Source organism: Cajanus cajan, chromosome 1 (assembly GCF_000230855.2).
Source record: "Cajanus cajan strain Asha chromosome 1, NIPB_CcT2T_4, whole genome shotgun sequence".
NCBI lineage: Eukaryota > Viridiplantae > Streptophyta > Magnoliopsida > Fabales > Fabaceae > Cajanus > Cajanus cajan.
The window spans coordinates 6,278,408-6,298,308 of NC_138517.1; the positions used below are offsets into that span (position 1 = coordinate 6,278,408).

Here is a 19,901-nt window from a genome sequence, read left to right on the forward strand (position 1 = left end):
AATGCAATGTATGCTCAAACAATGTCACATAAACAATGCACAAACAATTCACTCATCCACGAACAGTCACGAGCGAATCACGAGGTAGGGGTATCCTGCAGAAAAGTGCATATTCAAGGTGGTTCTAACTGTTCTCACCGGTCTGAGGCCCCCAAGGTGCCCCCATTATAGGGACCCAATTCCTCTCGTCGTAAGTCGATGGAAAGTTCCAACGCACTGTCGGATTTGAGTTCATGGTTATCACCTTGAGTGATGTTTTCCGACAACGGTCTACGGGCACCTATAGACCCATTCGACAACCGGCCGTACTAACATCCACTCCCTATGGCTTTCCACTCATGCCCCCGGGTATAGAGGGAACTGTTGTGTGCAAAGGTTTGTGTGCAGTTTTTATTTCAAACAATTGCGAGAATTTAAAAATACAACAGTTATTAAAGCCAAATAGATAAAGCATGTTATCATACACGCAAGGGGTAATAAAGTAATTTTAAACTATTATTTTGAAAATAATCCATCACTAAATGGGACTGACTCTCGAGGCTTCCCCAGTGGAGTCGCCATCTGTCGCCACCGGCCCGAAACGGGCTTTCGGTATTCGCGAAGGATGGTTGGACTCTTTTATTTGTTTTAAAAATATGGATTGCTAGAATGACTTATTCTCAAACTGAGACCTTGTCAAACGAGCAATTTTATTAAAAGGCTCACCAATCCATGTTAATCCCAAGCGGGACCCTCCATGGATTAGCGGTTTTCATAAAAAGGAAGGGTTCATGGAGTCGCCATCAATGTTTTACTCAAAACATTGGAAAAAGAAGTTTAAGGCAATCGATTCAAAAATCGACTTCGGCCATGACAACCAGAGTCGGGTAAGGGAGTCGGTTACGCGTGGGGAAGGTGTTAGCACCCCACAACGCCCCTTTCGGGTTCCCTATGACAGATTATTTCTAAAAATAATAGTGCAAAATTACTAAATTACCCCTATTTATTCTAAACAATTATAACTTAACTATCTACATGATGACAGTTAAATATACACACAGAAAGCAGTAAAAGGAAGGTCTTAAGAAGAAACCTTTGAAGCGTGCTTTTATATTCAAGTAAAACTGGGAAGCTTTTTGGTGTTCCCTCGCTCTACAAACCCGCTCGCTCCCTCCTAGAAAATTTTAACTATGGAAATCCGGAGGATTTCCCTTCGACTCAGTTCGAGACTCAAGCAAAAAGCTCAGAACTCGAGAACTTTGTCGGATCAACTCTCCGAGTGATTTCTAGGCAGAGCACTGCTCAAAAAAACCCAGAATACTCAAGAAGAGGGTTAAAACTCAGTGTAAAAGTGTTGAATGACGTCCAAATGACGTCTTATTTATAGGGAACAGGCGCAATACGGGCCCTGGAGTCAATACGGCCCGTATTGAAGTTTTGAACTACAATACGGCCGTATTGAATTCAGTACGGCCGTATTGAAGTTCAAAAAACCTCAATACGGCCGTATTGAGTTCAGTGCGGCCGTAGTGAACTTCAATCCGGCCGTATTGAGTTCAGTGCGGCCGTATTGTAGTTCAAAATGTTCAATACGGCCGTACTGAACTTTTGGGAGGCCGTATTGGGCTTCATTCCCTCCACTTCCTTATTTTGAGCTTATTACAAGACCTCTAGACCTACAAAGAATCCTCCTAGGGCCTTCCATGAGTCCTTCTGGCTGACTTTCCTTCAGTCCTCAAGAGTCTTCAAGCTTTATTTCCGACCCAGACAATTTTAGGGGTCTACAGCACCAAACACCTTGGACAACATCGAACCATTATCCAGGAGACCCTGCACTCACCCAGCCTAGACGACAAAGTCGTCAACACCAGCAACAGTGGAGACCAAGGTTGGATGACAGGCATCTGGAGCTACTTGAAAGAAGGAATCTTGCCCGAAGATAAGGACGAAGCTCGGAAGATGAGGATGAGATCGGCTAAGTTTGTGATTATCAGCGACGAACTATTCAAGCGTGGCATCTCCACCCCACTGCTCAAGTGCTTGACTGTGCCTCAGGCAGCCTATGTCACCGAGGAAATTCACCGGGGCATATGTGGCATACATTCCGGGGCACGCTCAATGGCGACCAGAGTACTCCAAGCTGGATACTACTAGCCCACTCTGAAATCAGATTGCAGGACTACGTACAAAAGTGCAAAAAATGCCAGCAGTTCGGAAACACACATCTACAACCGCCCGAAGCTCTTCACCATATGATGTCGTCATGGCCTTTCTCCCAGTGGGGAATGGACATCCTCGGGCCATTCCCCCCTGCGAAAGGTCAGCTGAAGTTCCTCCTAGTGGCGATTGACTACTTCACCAAGTGGATAGAGGCATGCCCACTCGCCAAAATCATAACTGAAAATGTGCAAAGGTTCACCTGGAGGAATATTGTTTGCAGATTCGGAATCCCTCACACCCTTGTTACCGACAACAGCCGGCAATTCATCGCACAGGGCTTCGAGGACTTCCTCTGTGAGCTCGGTATCAAGCATCTCCCAACCTCGGTGGAACACTCCCAGACCAATGGCCAAGCCGAAGCAGCCAACAAGGTCATCTTCCGGGAACTTAAGAAGCGGCTAGGGAACGCCAAAAGACAGTGGACCGACGAGCTTTCCAGCATCCTCTGGGCATATCATTGCACCCCCATTCAACAACGCAAGAGACGCCTTACAGGCTGACTTACGAAGCTGACGCAATGATCCCAGTGGAAGTCGGAGAGACATCCCACTGACGAATGAGCTGTGCACTCTTTTCCTGCCTCAGTCTTTTATCCAAAAAAACAGAAAAATTGGTTTTGGCTGAGAGGGTTTTTAACAAGGCACATACAAACAATCAATAAAATGACTCATTCTGTTCCATTCATACTTTCTTAATCTTGCACCATTTTACCATAAAATGTTCTATACTAAATTCAAGGTCGAGTTCGAACCTTCATACAATTCATCCTACTTTAGTCTGAGGTCGAGTCCGAACCTTGACGCCGTTCATACAACACTAAATTCAAGGTTGAGTTCGAACCTTCGTACAATTCATCCTACTTTAATCCGAGGTCGAGTCCGAACCTTGACACCATTCATACAACACTAAATTCAAGGTCGAGTTCGAACCTTCGTACAATTCATCCTACTTTACTCCGAGGTCGAATTCAAACCCCGACATGATCAACTCTAGGTCGAGTTCGAACCTCAGAATGACCCACTCAAGGTCGAGTTCAAACCTTGGTATAATCCACTCAAGGTCGAGTTCGAACCTTGGCATAATCCGCTCAAGGTCGAGTTCGAACCTTGGTATAATCCACTCAAGGTCGAGTTCGAACCTTGGCATGGCATAATCCACTCAAGGTCAAGTTTGAATCTTGGCATAATCCACTCAAGGTCGAGTTCGAACCTTGGTACGAGCAATCCAAGGTTGAGTTCGAACCTCGGCCTAATCCATTCGAGGTCAAGTTTGAACCTCACGGCGAAACATCTCAATTCCACCCAAGGTCGGATTGGAACCTTGGAAAAAACCACCTTACTTTAAATCGGGTCTAAACGCCACAAAGTACAAAAATACACAGCAAATGCTGAACGTGTTTTAAAATCGCGCAAACAGGATAAAATCAAGCCTGAACGCGAAGTCAAAGAAAAGCACAACAGCACATAGGCAAAAAATATATATATACACGACAATGTACGCAGAGTTCAACACATGAATTCAAAGGAAAAAATCAAACACGGAAAAATAAGCTAAATTATTACAAAAACGGCCTAAGCAGAGGCATTCTCACTTGAGCTGTCCTCGAGGCCGTCCTCCTTCACCAGCTTACCAAAACAGATCACTTTCTCCACATGCATGGTGGAGAAGTCGAACCCCGGGGCAAGTAGCCTCGCCTGGTGAGCCGCCTTGAGGAAACCCCTCTTATGCTCAACCACGATGGACCGCTCGGTTTCCTCAAGCTTCTTCTCCAACACCGCCCTCTCCGCCTCCAGCTTCGCAAGGTCCACTCTCAAAGCGGCAACCTCCTCCTCTTTGTCACTTCATCCTCTAAAGAGCGCACCCGACCACGGGAAGACGTCACCTCATCTTCCAAGAAGCGCACCCGACCTCGGGATGAGGCGGCGAGCTCCTGCAGCTCACCCACTTGGGAAGCATAAGCCTCATTGGACCGCAAGGCGATCTCCAGAGACTTCTGAACCCTCGCGAGGTCTCCCCTCGCAGCTCGAAGCTCGGCCCCCTGCATTTTCGCTTCGCCGAGGGCAGCACCTAGAACCTTGTTCTCCTCCTTCAAGGCCTTATTCTCCTCCAAAAAACAACCCTATGTCATAACACAAAAGAACAAATAGAGAAAATAGAAGAAAAAACAAAAGCTAGGTACTCACCACGGCGGCCTGGGCGACTTGCTCAGCAACCTGGGCCACCACCTCAGCAGCGTTCCCTGCCTATAAAAAGCGATAGTACCTCAACGAACCAAGAAAAACCAACATAGAAGGAAAGTTAAAGTAAGCAAGACACTCACCTCGGCGACTTGGGCAGCCTCCCCAGCAACCTGAGTCCCTTCCTCAACCGACGTTCGAGGAACCTCCTCGGGCGGTGGAGAGCTCCTAGTGAGATCGACCGCATCGGCATCAGCGGCCCTAGAGGTCACCTCCTCGGCACTACGAGGGGCAGAGGTCCCCCGACCTCTTTTCCTCCCCTCTTTCTTTTTCAGTTTGTCTTTAGGGGGGACACCTCCTCCTCCTGAGGCTCCGAAACCTCAATTTTAGCAACATTGTAGCGATGCTTCAGCTCGTGCCACTTGTTCCTGCCCATGATGCTTGCAGACAGAAAGAATAGACATATCAGCAAAATTAGCTTCTACAAACCCTAAAAATCTATGAAAAATGGAATACTCACTCTCTAAACCCCTCTCCTTGTAAGCCGAGTTCGCAAGCGACAGGACGAGCTTGCAATCCAGCGGGTGAGGAAGCACTTCAAGATTTTTTATGGCGGCCGACTCTGCCGCTGTCATTTGCAATTTCCCTTCCCCGTGAAACCTAGCCGGGGCTTGCCGCCAGTAGATGGGAAACTTCGGCAACCCACCAAAGTAGAACGCCCCATCCTCCATCGAGTCGACATCCACAAGCGCCACACGAAAAAATTCTTGTTTGAAATTTTTATATGATTGGGATAAAGGGTATACAGACCCCCATCCTTACTCCCACTCAAACACAGCAAACCATAAGGAGGAACCCCTATTTTCAGCTGGTAAAAATGGAGAAAAACGGGAAGAGACACCTCTATCCCCAGGGCCGAGCACAGGACTTGGAAAGCCCTCAAAAAACCTCAACTATTGGGGTGCAACTAGCAAGGAGCCGAGTTGATGAAATTCAAAAAATTACACTCAAATTGAGTGAAAGGAAGACAAACACCTAAATCCCTAAAGAAACACTGATAAACATATAAATGGGGAAGGTCTGTAGAACTCCCCATGTACACACGCTCATCAGCTTGACAGGGTTCAAGCCGAATCTTTTGGGAGATGGAAGGGTCACAGATCCTGTGTGACCTCCAGACCGCATTGACCTCGAGAAAGGACCTAAACACACTCTGGAACTCACCCACGTCGCGCTTGACCCATTCATAGCCAGGAACGCCAGGGACGGGATCCTTAGGCGGGTTCTCCGCCTTCTTCTTTTCGGCGGCAGCCGTTCCGGTGGCCACCACCTTGCCGCGCGCCTTGCCTTTACCCTTGGTAGGGACAGAAGAACCGGCACCACCCTCTCTAGCCATTAAGAAACAAAAGACTCGAAGAAGATTTGGGAAGAAGGAGAAAGAAAATCGTAGAAAGGAAGTACCTGATACTCTTCCTCAGAAAATAACTCTAACAATGACGGGGTTGCCAGAAACGGCGGCGGAAACTGAGAAAATGGAGACAGAGGACGAACATAAACGAAGAAGAACAATGTGCGCAAGAAGCCACAAGAATAAAAAAGAGTAAAGTGGAAAAGGGAAGAGGCGCGAGTGAGAGAAAAGAGTACCCCAAAATTCAAAACGGTCACAACGCATGTCACCCAGGGAACATGCCTGACCACGCATTAAATGAGGCCCATTATGATAGAGGAAGCCATCATTGCATAACTGTCATGCCCATTAACGCTCCGACCTCGCGTTTTGAAATATGAAACGACAGTTGCAACACGTGGCATCTTGACAGGCAGACATACGTGAAAGGTCACTGCTCCCTGACGAGTTCGGTACTAAACTCCTCGACCCACGGTCTTCGGAGCTCGGGGGGCTAGTGTACTATCCGTACTGCGAAGCCGAGCTCCCAGCTCGGCATCACAGCGCAAGACAACCTCGGATACGCGCTGTGTGACATCAGCTCATCACTTAAACAGGTCACAACCGATCTCGGGCCCAAGGCCCAACGCAACCCTAATTCACACCAAGGTACATGCATTATTTATACGAGACTCATACTCATACAAACCTTAACTTTGGCATCAGAGTCTCTTTTGCAGGTACCACCCCCATCTTGGAGCACCAACGTACCAGTGAAGGAGGCTCACCGATCTTACTTGGCGGATCATCACTACAACAGATCTCCGGTAAAAACACATATATATTTGACAGAGCTGGTACATAACTTTTGCATGAGATCAATTTTCAATTTTTCATATTTGACAGAGATGGATATATCCGGCATAAACCAACAAGAAGATTAATTGGTGCTCAAAATTTAAAAATAAAAATGAACTTTAATTTGTTGTTTCCTGACAAGATTAGGAAGAATGTTTAGCCTTTAAAAAGTGATAAAAAAAAAATATTTACTTTTAAGAGATTTTTATACAAATAAAAGTTGATTTGTAATCAGTCACGATCATAAAATATATTTTTTCAATTTATTTATTTATTTTTCTTCTTCTCATAATTAATAAGTAATTCGTGCTTACGCACAACTATTTTTCTTTTTTTATTACTTATGAAATAAACATTATTTAAAAATTTATATATTAGAATTGGACTTCTAAATAAAAATATCTTTTTTTCTATATATATATTTCTATCCCATGTAAAAAAAATTAAATAAAAGTTAAAAAAATTCTTATAAACCCTTGAAGAATTTTTTTTAAAAACATTCTTGTACAAGATAGATGTTTGTATCTAATATATAGGGACTTATTATTTTTTATTAAGCAGCATTTTTAAGTTTTAAAAAAGAATTTGGTGACATTAGAGTTTAGATTAAATATTTAATTATAAAATAAAATATTCTTTTTTATTATAATTTCTTTTGAGTTTCAAAAAATATTATTTTTTAAAATTAAAAAAAGTTAAAAAAAATAAATAAAGAGAAAATGTTACTAAAATAAATATTATTTTTCTTCTAATTTTTTTATCTCTGTCATTAATTTTTTTTTGTTGTAATGTTGTCCTTTTCGTATTGATGTAATCAAGATATTAATTTAAAAATTTTGTTATTTGATGTCAATTTTATTTTGTTAGAGTTATTCTAAATTAGATTTCTTGACACTTCATGTCTTTTTTATACCTTCATATGTAACACTCATAGTTGAAACACTTTTTTATTCTCACGAAATTAAAGTTTTTTTTTATCACATCAACACAAAGTTATAAAAATATTAACGATATAAACTAAAAACATCTACCTTTAACTATAAGGACTAATTCAATTGTCTCTGATGCAGATTTTATTTTGTTAAAATTACTCTAAATTAGGTTTCTCGATACTTTATGTTACTTTCGTACGTACCTTCACCTACGACGTTAATTATTGAGACACTTTTTTTATTCTCACAAAATTGAAAACTTTAACCACATCAACACAACATTAGAAGATAATTATCAATATGGATTAAAAGGATTTACCTTAAACTATATAAACTAAAAAATATTGAAAAGGATAAATATAAAGAATAAAAAGTTTGTTTTAAACTATAAAAACTATAAAATAAGATAAGTAAAAGTATAAATATTAAAAAATATATGTTAATCCTTGGAATAAATGTTTTTAGTGTTAGTACTTATCTATGATTTGTTTGCTTTGGTAAACATACTTGTTCTCATGCATCCGTTATGGTGTTAAATTCATAATTTGGCTCGTGTCTTCTATGCTTTGACCATGATTTTATTATTATGTTGTAAACTTGTAAATGACAAAGCTATTGTGGATAAACAATACATCAGAGGTGTCATTTATGAGGATTTTAGTCTATATATGTTTAAAAGAAATTAGTTTATTTCATGAATAATTTTATCTAAACTTATCTCATTCAATAACTCACGTTTTACATCAAATTTTAATAATTCAACTGTTAAATTAAAAGTTCTTAATGTATAGATTAAGTATGCAACTCTTTAAAAAAATTTAAAAATTATTTGGTACTTTATTTCATTGATTCAAATGGTCGGATAATCATAAAATCATTTTATACGTTGATTTGAATTAATAAAATGAAGTATCAAATGATTTTTAAAAATTTTAAAAATTTGTAGACTTGATCTATGCATTAAGAACTTTGAATTCAATAGTTGGATTATTAAAATTTAATGAAGAACATGAATTATTAAATGAAGTAAATTTAGGTAAACTTACTCATAGAATAAACGAATCTCTTCTTATATATATATATATATATATATATATATATATATATATATATATATATATATATATATATACACGTTATTAATGTGAAGTATTTATTGATTTTATGGATGATTATCACTAAAAAATTCAACTCTCCATTTTTGTTGAAGTCTTATCTTTCAATTACATTTTTTTATTCATAATATTCAAACATGAGATATACACTACAAGAAAAACTGTTATTATCTACGGAAATTTTTTCGTAAATAACGTTTAATTATCTATGAAATATTATCTACGGAATTTTTTCCGTAGATAATGTCCAGTTATCTACGGAAATATCCGTAGGTAAAACATATTTTTATTATCTTTTCATTTTTATTTATTATAAAATAATTAGAATATTTAATTTAACATCATCAAAAAATAATCATTATAAAATTTATTCTTTTTTAATTAAATTATTTATTATAATACTTTTTAGTTACCGTATTTACAAAAAAATTATTTTTAATTAAAATATATTTTAAAATTTTAGTTAATTCATTATCATTCACTCACTTGATTAAAAAGTGATAAAATATAATTAATTTTTAATTAATTTAATAAAATAAAAACTTTAAAATATATATCTAAAATCTGTAACAATTTCTTAAATTCAAATATTTAATTAATTAATTTTAATATATACTAAATTTAATATTATAAAATTTATAAATATTTTAGTTATAATTTTTTTTTATCTTTTGATTTAATATTGAATTTCTTTTGATTGTGAAAGATATTTACCTGGATTTGAGTTATGATTGTTATAATCTTTTGATTTAATATTGGATTTTATTTATTATAAAACATAATAAATAAAATCCAAAATCTAGAGCAATTTATTTGATACAAATATATAATTAATTTTAATATATAATAAATTTAATATCACAATATAGTTTAGTTATAATTTATATAATATTTTGATTTAATATTAAATTTCTTTTGATTATAATATTTTAATATATTTTATTTAAAATATCAGTTAACATATTTTATTATATTTTCATTTTAATTTATTATAAAATAATTAAAATATTTAATTTAGCATTATGAAAAAAATAATCATTATAAGAATTAATTTATTTAATTTCATTATTTATTATAATACTTTTTAGTCACCATATTGACCAAAAAGTTATTTTTAATAAAAATATATTTTAAAATTTTAATTAATTTATTATCATTCACTCACTTTATTAAAAAGTGATAAAATATAATTAATTTTTAATTAATTTAATAAAATAAAAACTTTAAAATATGTCTAAAATCTGTAATAATTTCTTAAATACAAATATTTAATTAATTTTAATATATTAAATTTAATATTAGAAAATTTAATATTATTTAATATTAATAATAACATGTTTGATTCAAATTAAATTTTAAAATAAATGTTTATTTATTTATTTATTTTAAAAAAACTGAGCAGAAACAAAAATTAAAAATAATGCTGATATACGAAATATGTTTTGAAACTTTCGTGTTAATAGACCTCCTCTCTTCTCTGTTAAACGGCTGCAACACTCCCTCGCCGGCCACCATAGATCCTTCTCCGTTAAACTGTTCCAACAGTCCCTCGTTGGCCACCACACCTCGTTTTGTGTTAAACCGTTCCAACAGTCCCTCGCCGGCCACCACACCTCCAGCTGTGTTAAATCGTTCCAGCAGTCCCTCGCCGGCCACCACACCTCCTTGTATTAGGTATTTTATGGCTTCTCTGCTCTGTTTCTCGCTTTCATTATTCCTCAATTTTTATACTTTTATTTATTTAAGCTTTCATTCTGCTCTGTAAAAATAAGCTTCGTTCAGCATTTGTAAAAATACCAGTTGCAGTGACCTTGCTATTCTCTCGTAGATCACCAATTATTTTGACATTTATTACTTTAGGTGGTGCTGAGAATGAAACAAGCATCATAGCCAAACATTTCTTAGTTACGGGAAAACAGGGATTCCGGGTCTGTATTCTCTTCTTTGCACTTTACTAAAGGGCATGGAAGCATCAAGTTAAAATATAAATTCCTTTATTCTAGACTTATTTGTGCTTTTGCAAATTAGAATTGCATTTTTTACAGTGCTTTGGGGATGCTTCCTGCTTTTGTTTTGTTTAAAAATTTAATTTGTTTTCATCCCTCATTGAACTTAGTAAGCTCTTTACTCTTGTTTCATTGTGGAAAATCTATGCAGAAGCTTTTTGTTAGTATCAGTAGGTACATCTGAGTATAACTTGACCAAAGAGGACGTTGGTTGTTGTTTGGCTTTTGTGTACATTCCCATTAATTTTGAAGGTTTAGCATCCAGACTTCCATCAGTGTATCTTTTCCAAATACTTGTGACTTGTTTCTATAATATATTCATTTGTATCTTTCAGGTCAGGAAGGAAAATCTATGTCAGTAATGTCTCCTGTTGTGAAACAAGGTACCATGATGAGTATTAGCAATATCTTATGTTCTTTGATTCTGTTTTCTCTTCTCTGCTCTTTGTGATTTATATTGTTTGTTCTCAATTCCATATCTCCCTTTCTGGAATTTTCTAATTTCATCCTATAAAAGAAGAAGACTTCCATCTTTCACACTTTAAATTCTGAAAATAGTTTTTTATATATTTGATGCATCAGCATTCATTCTTGTAAGAATTTATATATACTTGCCTCTCCTCTGCCTCGTCTATTTATATATACTTGCAATAATTTATATATATTGTTCCTACAATTTATTAAGTTTTACTTTCAGGTGTAATGTGTTGATGAAGTTATACTGTGCATTCATGTTGATAAGTAACATAGGAGGGGGGGTAAATTGGTTCATTTTTTTCACCCCTCGTTTTCATTGTCTTGAAGTTTTCTGACAGTGGTCCTAATAGTGCAGCAAAAGTTACCAGCCTTCATATTTGTCTTTTTAAAATTTGAATGAGTTGGCTAAAGAGGTCACTGATTATTCTCCTTCCGCTCATGATGATAAACCATGATGAGTTTGTCTTTTTTATGAATTAAGATAAGAACATCATTTAGCTAGTGGTGGTGCTGATCATACTGAGGTGAGAAATTAAAATAAAAAGGGAAGCATGCATGACTTAGGGTCCAAAAAGCATGTGGTTTTGGGGCAGCAAAACATATTCATGAAGAATGCTGGAAGGCCACGTCCCACTCCTTGTTTAGTCACACTTTGGAGTCACTGGGACCAGAAACATTCTCTGTGACTTGTGTCTCCTTGACCAACTTCATTCTATTGCCTACATTCTAGCTTGTTCAAATATATTCTTAGCATAATCACCACCTTTGCCTTCCATTCATTAGTATCAGCTCTTGATAGTATTAAAATTAAATTACACATGCGGGGAAATTTCCTTGTTATGCTGTTTCCAACGTTGGATCAACTAGGATTTCTACTGACCTTCATTGTCAGGTGAATTGGTGGTTAACACGGGTGTCTGCATAATTAGCACATTCAGTCTGTTCTGCACGTTTTCAACCAAAATAAGCATTATGAATATCTAATGGTTATTATGTATCAAGTAGTTATGTATCTAAATCTTACACAGAAAGCCAAAATAAGCATTTGCCTATCTAATGGTTTAATCTACATTAGCAAGAGGATGATTTCAGTTATCTAAAAGCCTGAAACATCAATGAAAATCAGATTTATCAGTGTAATTTTGTGAAGGAGTTGTTATGCTAATGCTAACCAAAGAAAATCTAATTTCACATAGGCAGGTTTGAAGCATGCATGCACTCCCCCACCCTCTCTACTGGAACTAGTTTGTTATGCTAATGATTACTTTAGACTTCTTTTTTAATTTCGATAAGTAATACCAGAAAGGCAATGAAGTCTGCATATATAGCATGAGTTTGAATTAATTTTCTATTCGATTAAAATCAATAATAAAATCACTTAAAGTCAAAACAGCAAATAACTTTTTCAACTTTTGACAGTAATTCTGAGGCTGGGAATTGATTATATAGAAAGTGTCTGAATATAGTATTAGTATGATTGATATGCGTCAGCAGTTATGGAGGTAGAATCTAAGTTTTAGAGTTATGAAATGTATGTATGGGACATGTGCAAGTGTAAGCACTACGTACACTGCTATGACTCTGGAATAATAATTAAATAGTATAAAAGCAATATAAATATTTAAAAGTAGTGATTTAATTGATAATAATAAATAGAGATGTGGGCCGGTTGAAATTACATCAATGGTCAAGGGAATACCCTCAGTAGGCCAACATTTGGTGTGACTTTACTTTTGGGACCTGCACTGCTTCAAAAGTAATCATCATAAGTTAATAATCTATCTCCATTAACAGTAACCAATATGGTTTCTATTTTTCATCTTTCAGTACTGCTACGCAATCATAACTTGCATAAGGAATTGATCGAATGGCACCATAGCCATTATGGGACATGTTTGATTTAAATATAAGATTCTTCTAGCAATCACCTCAAACCATATAGTAGTGCTATATTGGGTTCACTATCTTTCTATGTGGTGACCAAAAATTAACGTGTGAAAGACTCTTATTATGGAGGCAGTTGCTTTGTCAATAGGAGAATATATATATATGACTAAATCTAAACCAAGAAAATCCTCAAAATAATGGAAGGAATGAAGCATCGGTTGTATCTTTATGGACTTGCTATTCAAAAATTAGGCTGTGATGACTCTAAAATCTCTCCTAACATTCAAAATCATCACCAGAGCCACTCAAACTGTTCTTGGTGCATGGTTGCATCTTATTTGGAGTTTTGAATTTTTCATTGGAATCTAATGCTTCTCATATTTAATGATTTGTTTTTTGTTGCTTGTATTCTTGGTTTGTTTATTATTTTGGGTTAGTGAAATATAGGTGAGAACGGAAGGGGAAATAGGGAGCTTGTCTTGGTGAGTCAGGCGTTCCTGATAATTGTGTGGACTGGTTGAGGATTCTTTGTGCTATTTCCCAGTCCTAGTCTATACGCTACATACTTATTGGTGCCTTGTTGAACGGAGACGTGTCTGTTTTAAATTGTTCATTTAGATTTGGATAGTGAGTCCTTATTTCTTATGTTTATAGTAGATTTGGTTTCATGAATGTGCATTTGTCACAGAAAGTGGGAGAGAAATTTTAATTTTTATTAAATGGATCAGATTGATGTCTTTTGATTTTTTTTTATATGTTTTCTGATGGATCCAATTGTTTTTGATGAAATGTATCAGATTGTTTTCCTTTAATTTTTGTTTATATGTTTTTCTCATCAGCTTCTATAACATTGTGTATGGATATATTTGGCTCCCCAAGAAATAGTTCTATGTTGAAATCAGTTATCTACGGAAATTTCTGTAGATAAATTCTATATCCGTAGATAAAATCCGTAGATAACGTTATTTATGGAAAATTTTCCGTAGATAATGTTATCTACGACCTTATTATCTACAGATTTTTTTCGTAGATAATTCGTAGATAATTATCAGTTATCTACGGATTTTCATCATTATCTACGGATTTTTTCCGTAGATAATGCTGATTTTTCTTGTAGTGATATTTTTTTTAAAAAAATTGAATCTAATTTTACTTAAATTAATGACTTATTAATTTTTTTTTATAAAATATTTAATTATACACATGATCAACCATTGAACCAAATATTAAACATAATATACATGACATATGTTCTTTAACTATATAGATCATGATTTGATATTCAATTTAAGCATGAAGTTGTGACTAAAAATACTATTCTATCCTTATAACATTAATCTAGCAAGAATGAGTTATACCTTTTTATTAGACAAAAATAATTAAATTATGTAATTTTTTTAAATTATCAATAATTAAAAATAGTTTTATTGTATCTCAATATAAATTTTTTATTATCATTTTATAATATAATAAAATATTTATTTATAATAATTTTTAATTATAATATAATTTATATATTAAAAAAATTATTATAAAATATAAATTTAAGGGAAAATTCCACTAATCTCTCCTAAAATTTCTTTATATTACTCACACATCCTCTCTAATTTTTAAGTGAATACTAATCTCTCTTACTTATTTATTTAAATAACACATATACCTCTTTATAAAATAACATTAATTATACATTATTAATAAAAAATAAATTATTCAAAATAACAGTGTGTACTTTAATCATTAAAAACTGTAGTAGTGTATTATAAAACACTACCCTTAACCACATGAAGTATCACTACCCATGCCCCAATATCTTTTTTTCTTTTTTTATGCTATTTCATTTACTTAGTTCATCCTACAACGGTGTAGTTACTTTTTCAACAAAATGAACTAAGAGATGCAACATCCTATATTAGGCTTATCATACTCACAATTCTCTATTTTTACTCCTTCACATGTAAAATACCAACAAAATAAATAATAAAAAAGTCACTAACGGGGTGAGATTTTTTTTAAAAAAAAATTAAAGAATCATGAACATAATGCAGAAATAAAGAATAAACACATTAGTGTATTCTGAATCCATTTTTATTTTTTTTTTCTTTTTCACATGTTATCATAGAAGAAATGAGTAGATTTTAAAAACTAGGTGAACAACTTTTTTCTAAGTTTTAATTATATAAATCGTGTTTCTATTTAAACTATATTCAGCAGTTAGAAAACTGAATCAAACGTAAATTGCGTGAATATGAATGTTGTTTTCCTTCAAAAATCAGCTGTTATTTTCTCTTTCTTAAAAGTTGTTGTTGAATAAATATATGATTGTTCTGTTATCATTCATAAATTAGCGGCTACTTTTTTTTTTTCTTAAAAAGTTGTTGAATAAAAATATCATTGTTAAATAGCTCTTAGGTTTGTGTAGGAGTTCACTGCAAACCCTTGCCTAACCGCTGCAGTTTTCTCAGGTCGAGTTGAGGGCTACCGTCGAAGCCGGAACCTGTGTTATCGGAGGGCTACCGTCGCTACTCCTTCTCCGCCGTTGACTGATCTGATGACCTTAAATGCCTGGCTTCCTCCAATGTCTTTGTCAGTATTAAGGTTTAGGTTTCCAAAGTTTCTTCCTTTTTATGCAAATGCAACCTTCCACTCTCAATCTCTCAATCACGACGATGCCGTTGCCTCATTCAATCGCATGCTCCATATGCATCCTTCCCCACCCATCTTCCATTTTGGCCACATTTTGGGATCCCTTGTCAAGATGAACCATTACCCAACTGCTATTTCGCTTTCCAAACAATTGGAATTCAAAGGTATTACACCAAATATTGTTATTTTGAGCATCCTCATCAACTGCTTCTGCCACCTCGGTCACATCAATTTTGCCTTTTCTGTGTTCGCCAAGATTCTCAAAATGGGATATAAGCCAGATGCAATAACCCTCACAACACTCATCAAAGGTTTATGTCTTTGTGGTCAGCTTAGGAAAGCACTGCACTTTCATGATTGCGTTAAAGCTCAAGGATTTCAGTTGAACCATGTTAGTTATGGGACTTTGATCAATGGTCTTTGTAAATCAGGAGAAACAAAGGCTGGCATAGAGTTACTCAGAAGGATTGAAGCGCATTCAATTAAACCTAATGTGGTAATGTATAACACACTCATTGACAGCTTATGCAAAAATAAACTTGTTGCTGATGCCTGTAATTTGTATTCTGAAATGCTTATCAAAAAGATTTCTCCTAATGTTGTCACTTTCAATAGTTTAATGTATGGCTTTTGCATTATGGGTCATTTCAAAGAAGCAATTGCTTTGTTAAATGATATGAAATTAAAAAACAGCAACCCAGATATTTATACCTTCAACATATTGGTTGATGCGTCATGTAAGGAAGGAAAGATAAAAGAAGCTAAAATTGTGATAGCTTTGATGGTAAAAGCAGGTGTGGAACCTAATGTTATTACTTATGATACATTAATAGAGGGATACTTCATGGTTAATGAAGTGAAAAAAGCAAAGCATGTATTCAACTCTATGTCCCAAATAGGAGTGGCACCTAACGTTTATAGCTATACTATCATGATTGATGGATTATGTAAGAAGAAAATGATAGATGAAGCCATCAATCTTTTTGAAGACATGCAACGCAAAAATATGATTCCTAATACAGTAACTTATAATTCACTTATTGATAGTCTGTGCAAATCGGGAAGGATAGCTGATGTTTGGAATCTTGTTGATGAGATGCATGATAGAGGTCAACCTGCCAATATAATTACCTACAGTTCCTTATTGGATGCTTTATGCAAAAATGGTCATCTAGACAGAGCAATTGCATTATTCAAGAAAATGATTAGTTGGAGAATTCAGCCAAATAAGTACACATATACAATACTTATTGATGGACTGTGCAAAGGTGGAAGACTTGAGAAAGCACAAGAAGTTTTTCGGTATCTTTTGATTAAAGGCCATAATCTGAATGTCGTGACATATAATTCTATGATCAATGGACTTTGTAAAGTGGGGTTGTTTGATGAAGCATTGGCCTTGCAGTCAAAAATGGAAGAGAAAGGTTGCATCCCTGATGCTATAACTTTTGAAATAATTATTTCTGCTCTATTTGAAAAAGACGAGAATGATAAGGCAGAGGAACTTCTCCGAGAAATGATTGCTAGAGGCTTATTGTAAGTGTTAAATCAGGTGAGATGCTTTCTAGTTACTAAAGAATAACTAGGTCATTTGATTTGTGGCAAAAAGTAGTTAGTCATTGATTCTCTTGATTCATATTAACTATACGTAACCTACTATCAATCACTTATATATGCAGATGTGTTCCAACGAGTCACCAGTCGGCTTCTCTAATATGCCAATGGTTATTTCAATTTATTTTCATTCTAATTCCATCTAATGTGCTTCATCCTATGGATATGCAAACTGCACTATGATTTTCTCTTCTCTTCTCTATATTTGTTTGCAGCTGTTCTCTCTGAATAATGAGTCGCTCACTCTCAACTCTAATTTGACCTTTCTCACTTGGTTAAACAAGACATAAATAACTTATACATTTGGGCCTATTTTCCACATATGAAGGGACCCAAAACCCAAGGGTGAAAATTTTCAATCAAATCAGTTTCTACTCTTTTTAGTTTGCTTTTTCTATCATTCTATACTGGGACAATAATGAGGTAGATGAACCTTGTCGAATAACAAAATGATCACCGCTTCTAGATTTGGGAGATTTTCTTTTTGTGTTGCTTTTGTTTTTTAATTTTAAGAATTAGAACGTGAAAGGGTAATGATGTGCCTGTGTTATATTTTTGTATCAATTGATCCTTCAAGAAAAAAACGAAAGTTAATTCTTTGTGCTCTATGAGTGAGTTGGATATTGAATTTGAAGTTTGTAATGAGTGAATACAAAATGTAAATTAGTTCTATGTATAAATGTTCATATCGTTTATGTGATGCAGCTTGGTTGTTTCTACGTGCGTATTGTTAGTTATCCATGTGAGCTAAGAGATAAACATTGTGCAATTTGCTCATGGAAATTCCCCCTTCACATTTTGTTTCCACCCAAATAAGTTTACAGAAACTTGTTCTGTTTTGTGAGTCTCAACAAGAACAAACTTTGAATGTCAAGTAACATATTATAGAGGGAGTAGCATTTCTGTTTTGGACTTGTTAATTCTTGAATGAACTAAGTGTGTTCATTTCTGTGATAAATCTTCTGATGCATTTTGTATTGTTGAACTAGGTTCCTCTGCCAGAGTAAAATTCTTTGGTGCAAGTGATATACCAAATGTGGAAAACCTTGATCTCCAGATGTATAGACAAATGGCTGAACTCCTCATATGCAAGCTCATAATATATTCACCACTACCAACCAACAGAACTACAAGTAGGACTGATTTCTTCCTTGTACTGTCTCCATAGTTTGTGGCTTTGTTTTTAATTTAAGGTACAAGGTTTGCTTTTTATGTTAATTATGTTTTGGAAAAATGATAGAAGATACCAAAGCCAGACTACACATTAGTCAGTGTGGCTGTACAACCTAATGTCTGTTTATAGATTTACAGTTTCATGGACAAATACAGAATGCAGCATTAGTTCCCTTTGCTTGTTATTTTATAATGTGTGGACTTGGAAAGCATAAGCTTGCACAAAATTTGATGAGTCCAACCAGATTACAGGGAGAGGGCAAAGCCTAATATATCCTGATGGCAACAAGCTCACAATAACACACAAGTATCAAACTAATTTAATAAAATCAACTGAAATTCATTGAAAGAATATTAAATTAACAGTAAAACTAACATGACCTGACATGTATTAGGCTTCATCCGTAATTGCAATTATTTGTCCAGAATTTTACAACGATTGATTAATGTAATGATTATTTCCAGAATTTGTTGTCTAGAGAAATATCATTGGTGCTAAAGGAGAGAAGAGTAAATTTTAAAAGAGAGATGGAGAGTCTTTGAAATGTGAGGCTCTTGAAATAATCTGAAATAGTCTGTAATTTGTGTGTAAAAAGAAAGGTTTTTTGCAAGGAAAAAAGTGAAAGATGATGAATTTTAACCATGAAGCTACAACTCTCTCAAAATACTGTATGGTAAAAACAAAATTGCTGATGTAACAGTGCTATAACCTGCACTTTAAATTCAATATATTTTATAAATAGTGACTTTTGACAAGTTCAAATGGTGGTACAATTCTTATTAAATGGTTGCTCTTGTTTTAGTTTAATATGCATTGCATACACACAACTGCTAGTTGTGGGAACTGGCTAGCATTGTCGTATATAAGAATTAACCCCAAACTCATGCATAGACTTGCTTAAAATATGTCTTTTGATATGAATGGGAATCGGTTCGGTTGTTTGTAGTTTAATATAGTTTATCTTGATATTGTGCTGTTAATCATTTTATTCTAGATTTTAATTTTCTCATGTTTATGGCAGTTATATTTTGTTGCTTCAGTTAAAGTTCTTAATCTTGGGTTAATTGGAAGAACCAACTAAGAAATTCAGGGGAACAACTCAATCAATATGTATTGAAGTTTCTGAAAATAAAAAAGAAACTGAAAGGGTAAAGTCATTGCACGTTTTAACATTGATGATTGAAGCATATCCATCAACAATTATTGTTTATCTAACTTGGTTGACTTTCAATTGCATTAGATTTAAGAGTCAAATTAATTGTTTTTTTTATTGCTTTCTCACTTGTTGTCTCTTTGTTTATAGTTTTCCAAAATGTGAAATCGTTTATTTTCAATGATTTTATTAAAATATTTTCCTCTTGACTTAGATAGAATTATTTATACTATAAATTAAGCAAACTGCTAGAGTCGGTCAACAATTTTTCTCAAGCAC

At 34.9% G+C, this 19,901-nt stretch overlaps 1 protein-coding gene across 5 annotated transcripts; it reads left to right on the forward strand.

Annotated features, from left to right (window-relative positions):
- Window positions 1–10,073: 10,073 nt before the first annotated feature.
- Window positions 10,074–18,653, forward strand: LOC109793776 (uncharacterized). 5 transcript variants are annotated; one of them, XR_014433556.1, is made up of 6 exons: window positions 10,074–10,342; window positions 10,826–10,926; window positions 11,010–11,057; window positions 15,501–17,233; window positions 17,361–17,405; window positions 18,285–18,653. XR_014433556.1 is itself a non-coding variant. In XM_083073597.1 (6 exons), exons 4-6 carry the CDS (start codon window positions 11,027–11,029, stop codon window positions 18,319–18,321), a joined length of 1,785 nt encoding a protein of 594 aa, XP_082929723.1. In that variant the 5' UTR covers window positions 10,204–10,342; window positions 10,529–10,596; window positions 10,826–10,926; window positions 11,010–11,026; the 3' UTR covers window positions 18,322–18,653. The 5 variants fall into 5 exon arrangements, 4 of the variants coding, with proteins under 4 accessions (XP_082929720.1, XP_082929715.1, XP_082929726.1 ...); XM_083073597.1 differs by lacking the exon at window positions 17,361–17,405 and adding an exon at window positions 10,529–10,596 and having other exon boundaries at window positions 10,204–10,342; window positions 15,501–17,217; XM_083073594.1 differs by lacking the exon at window positions 17,361–17,405.
- The last annotated feature ends 1,248 nt before the right edge of the window (window positions 18,654–19,901 follow it).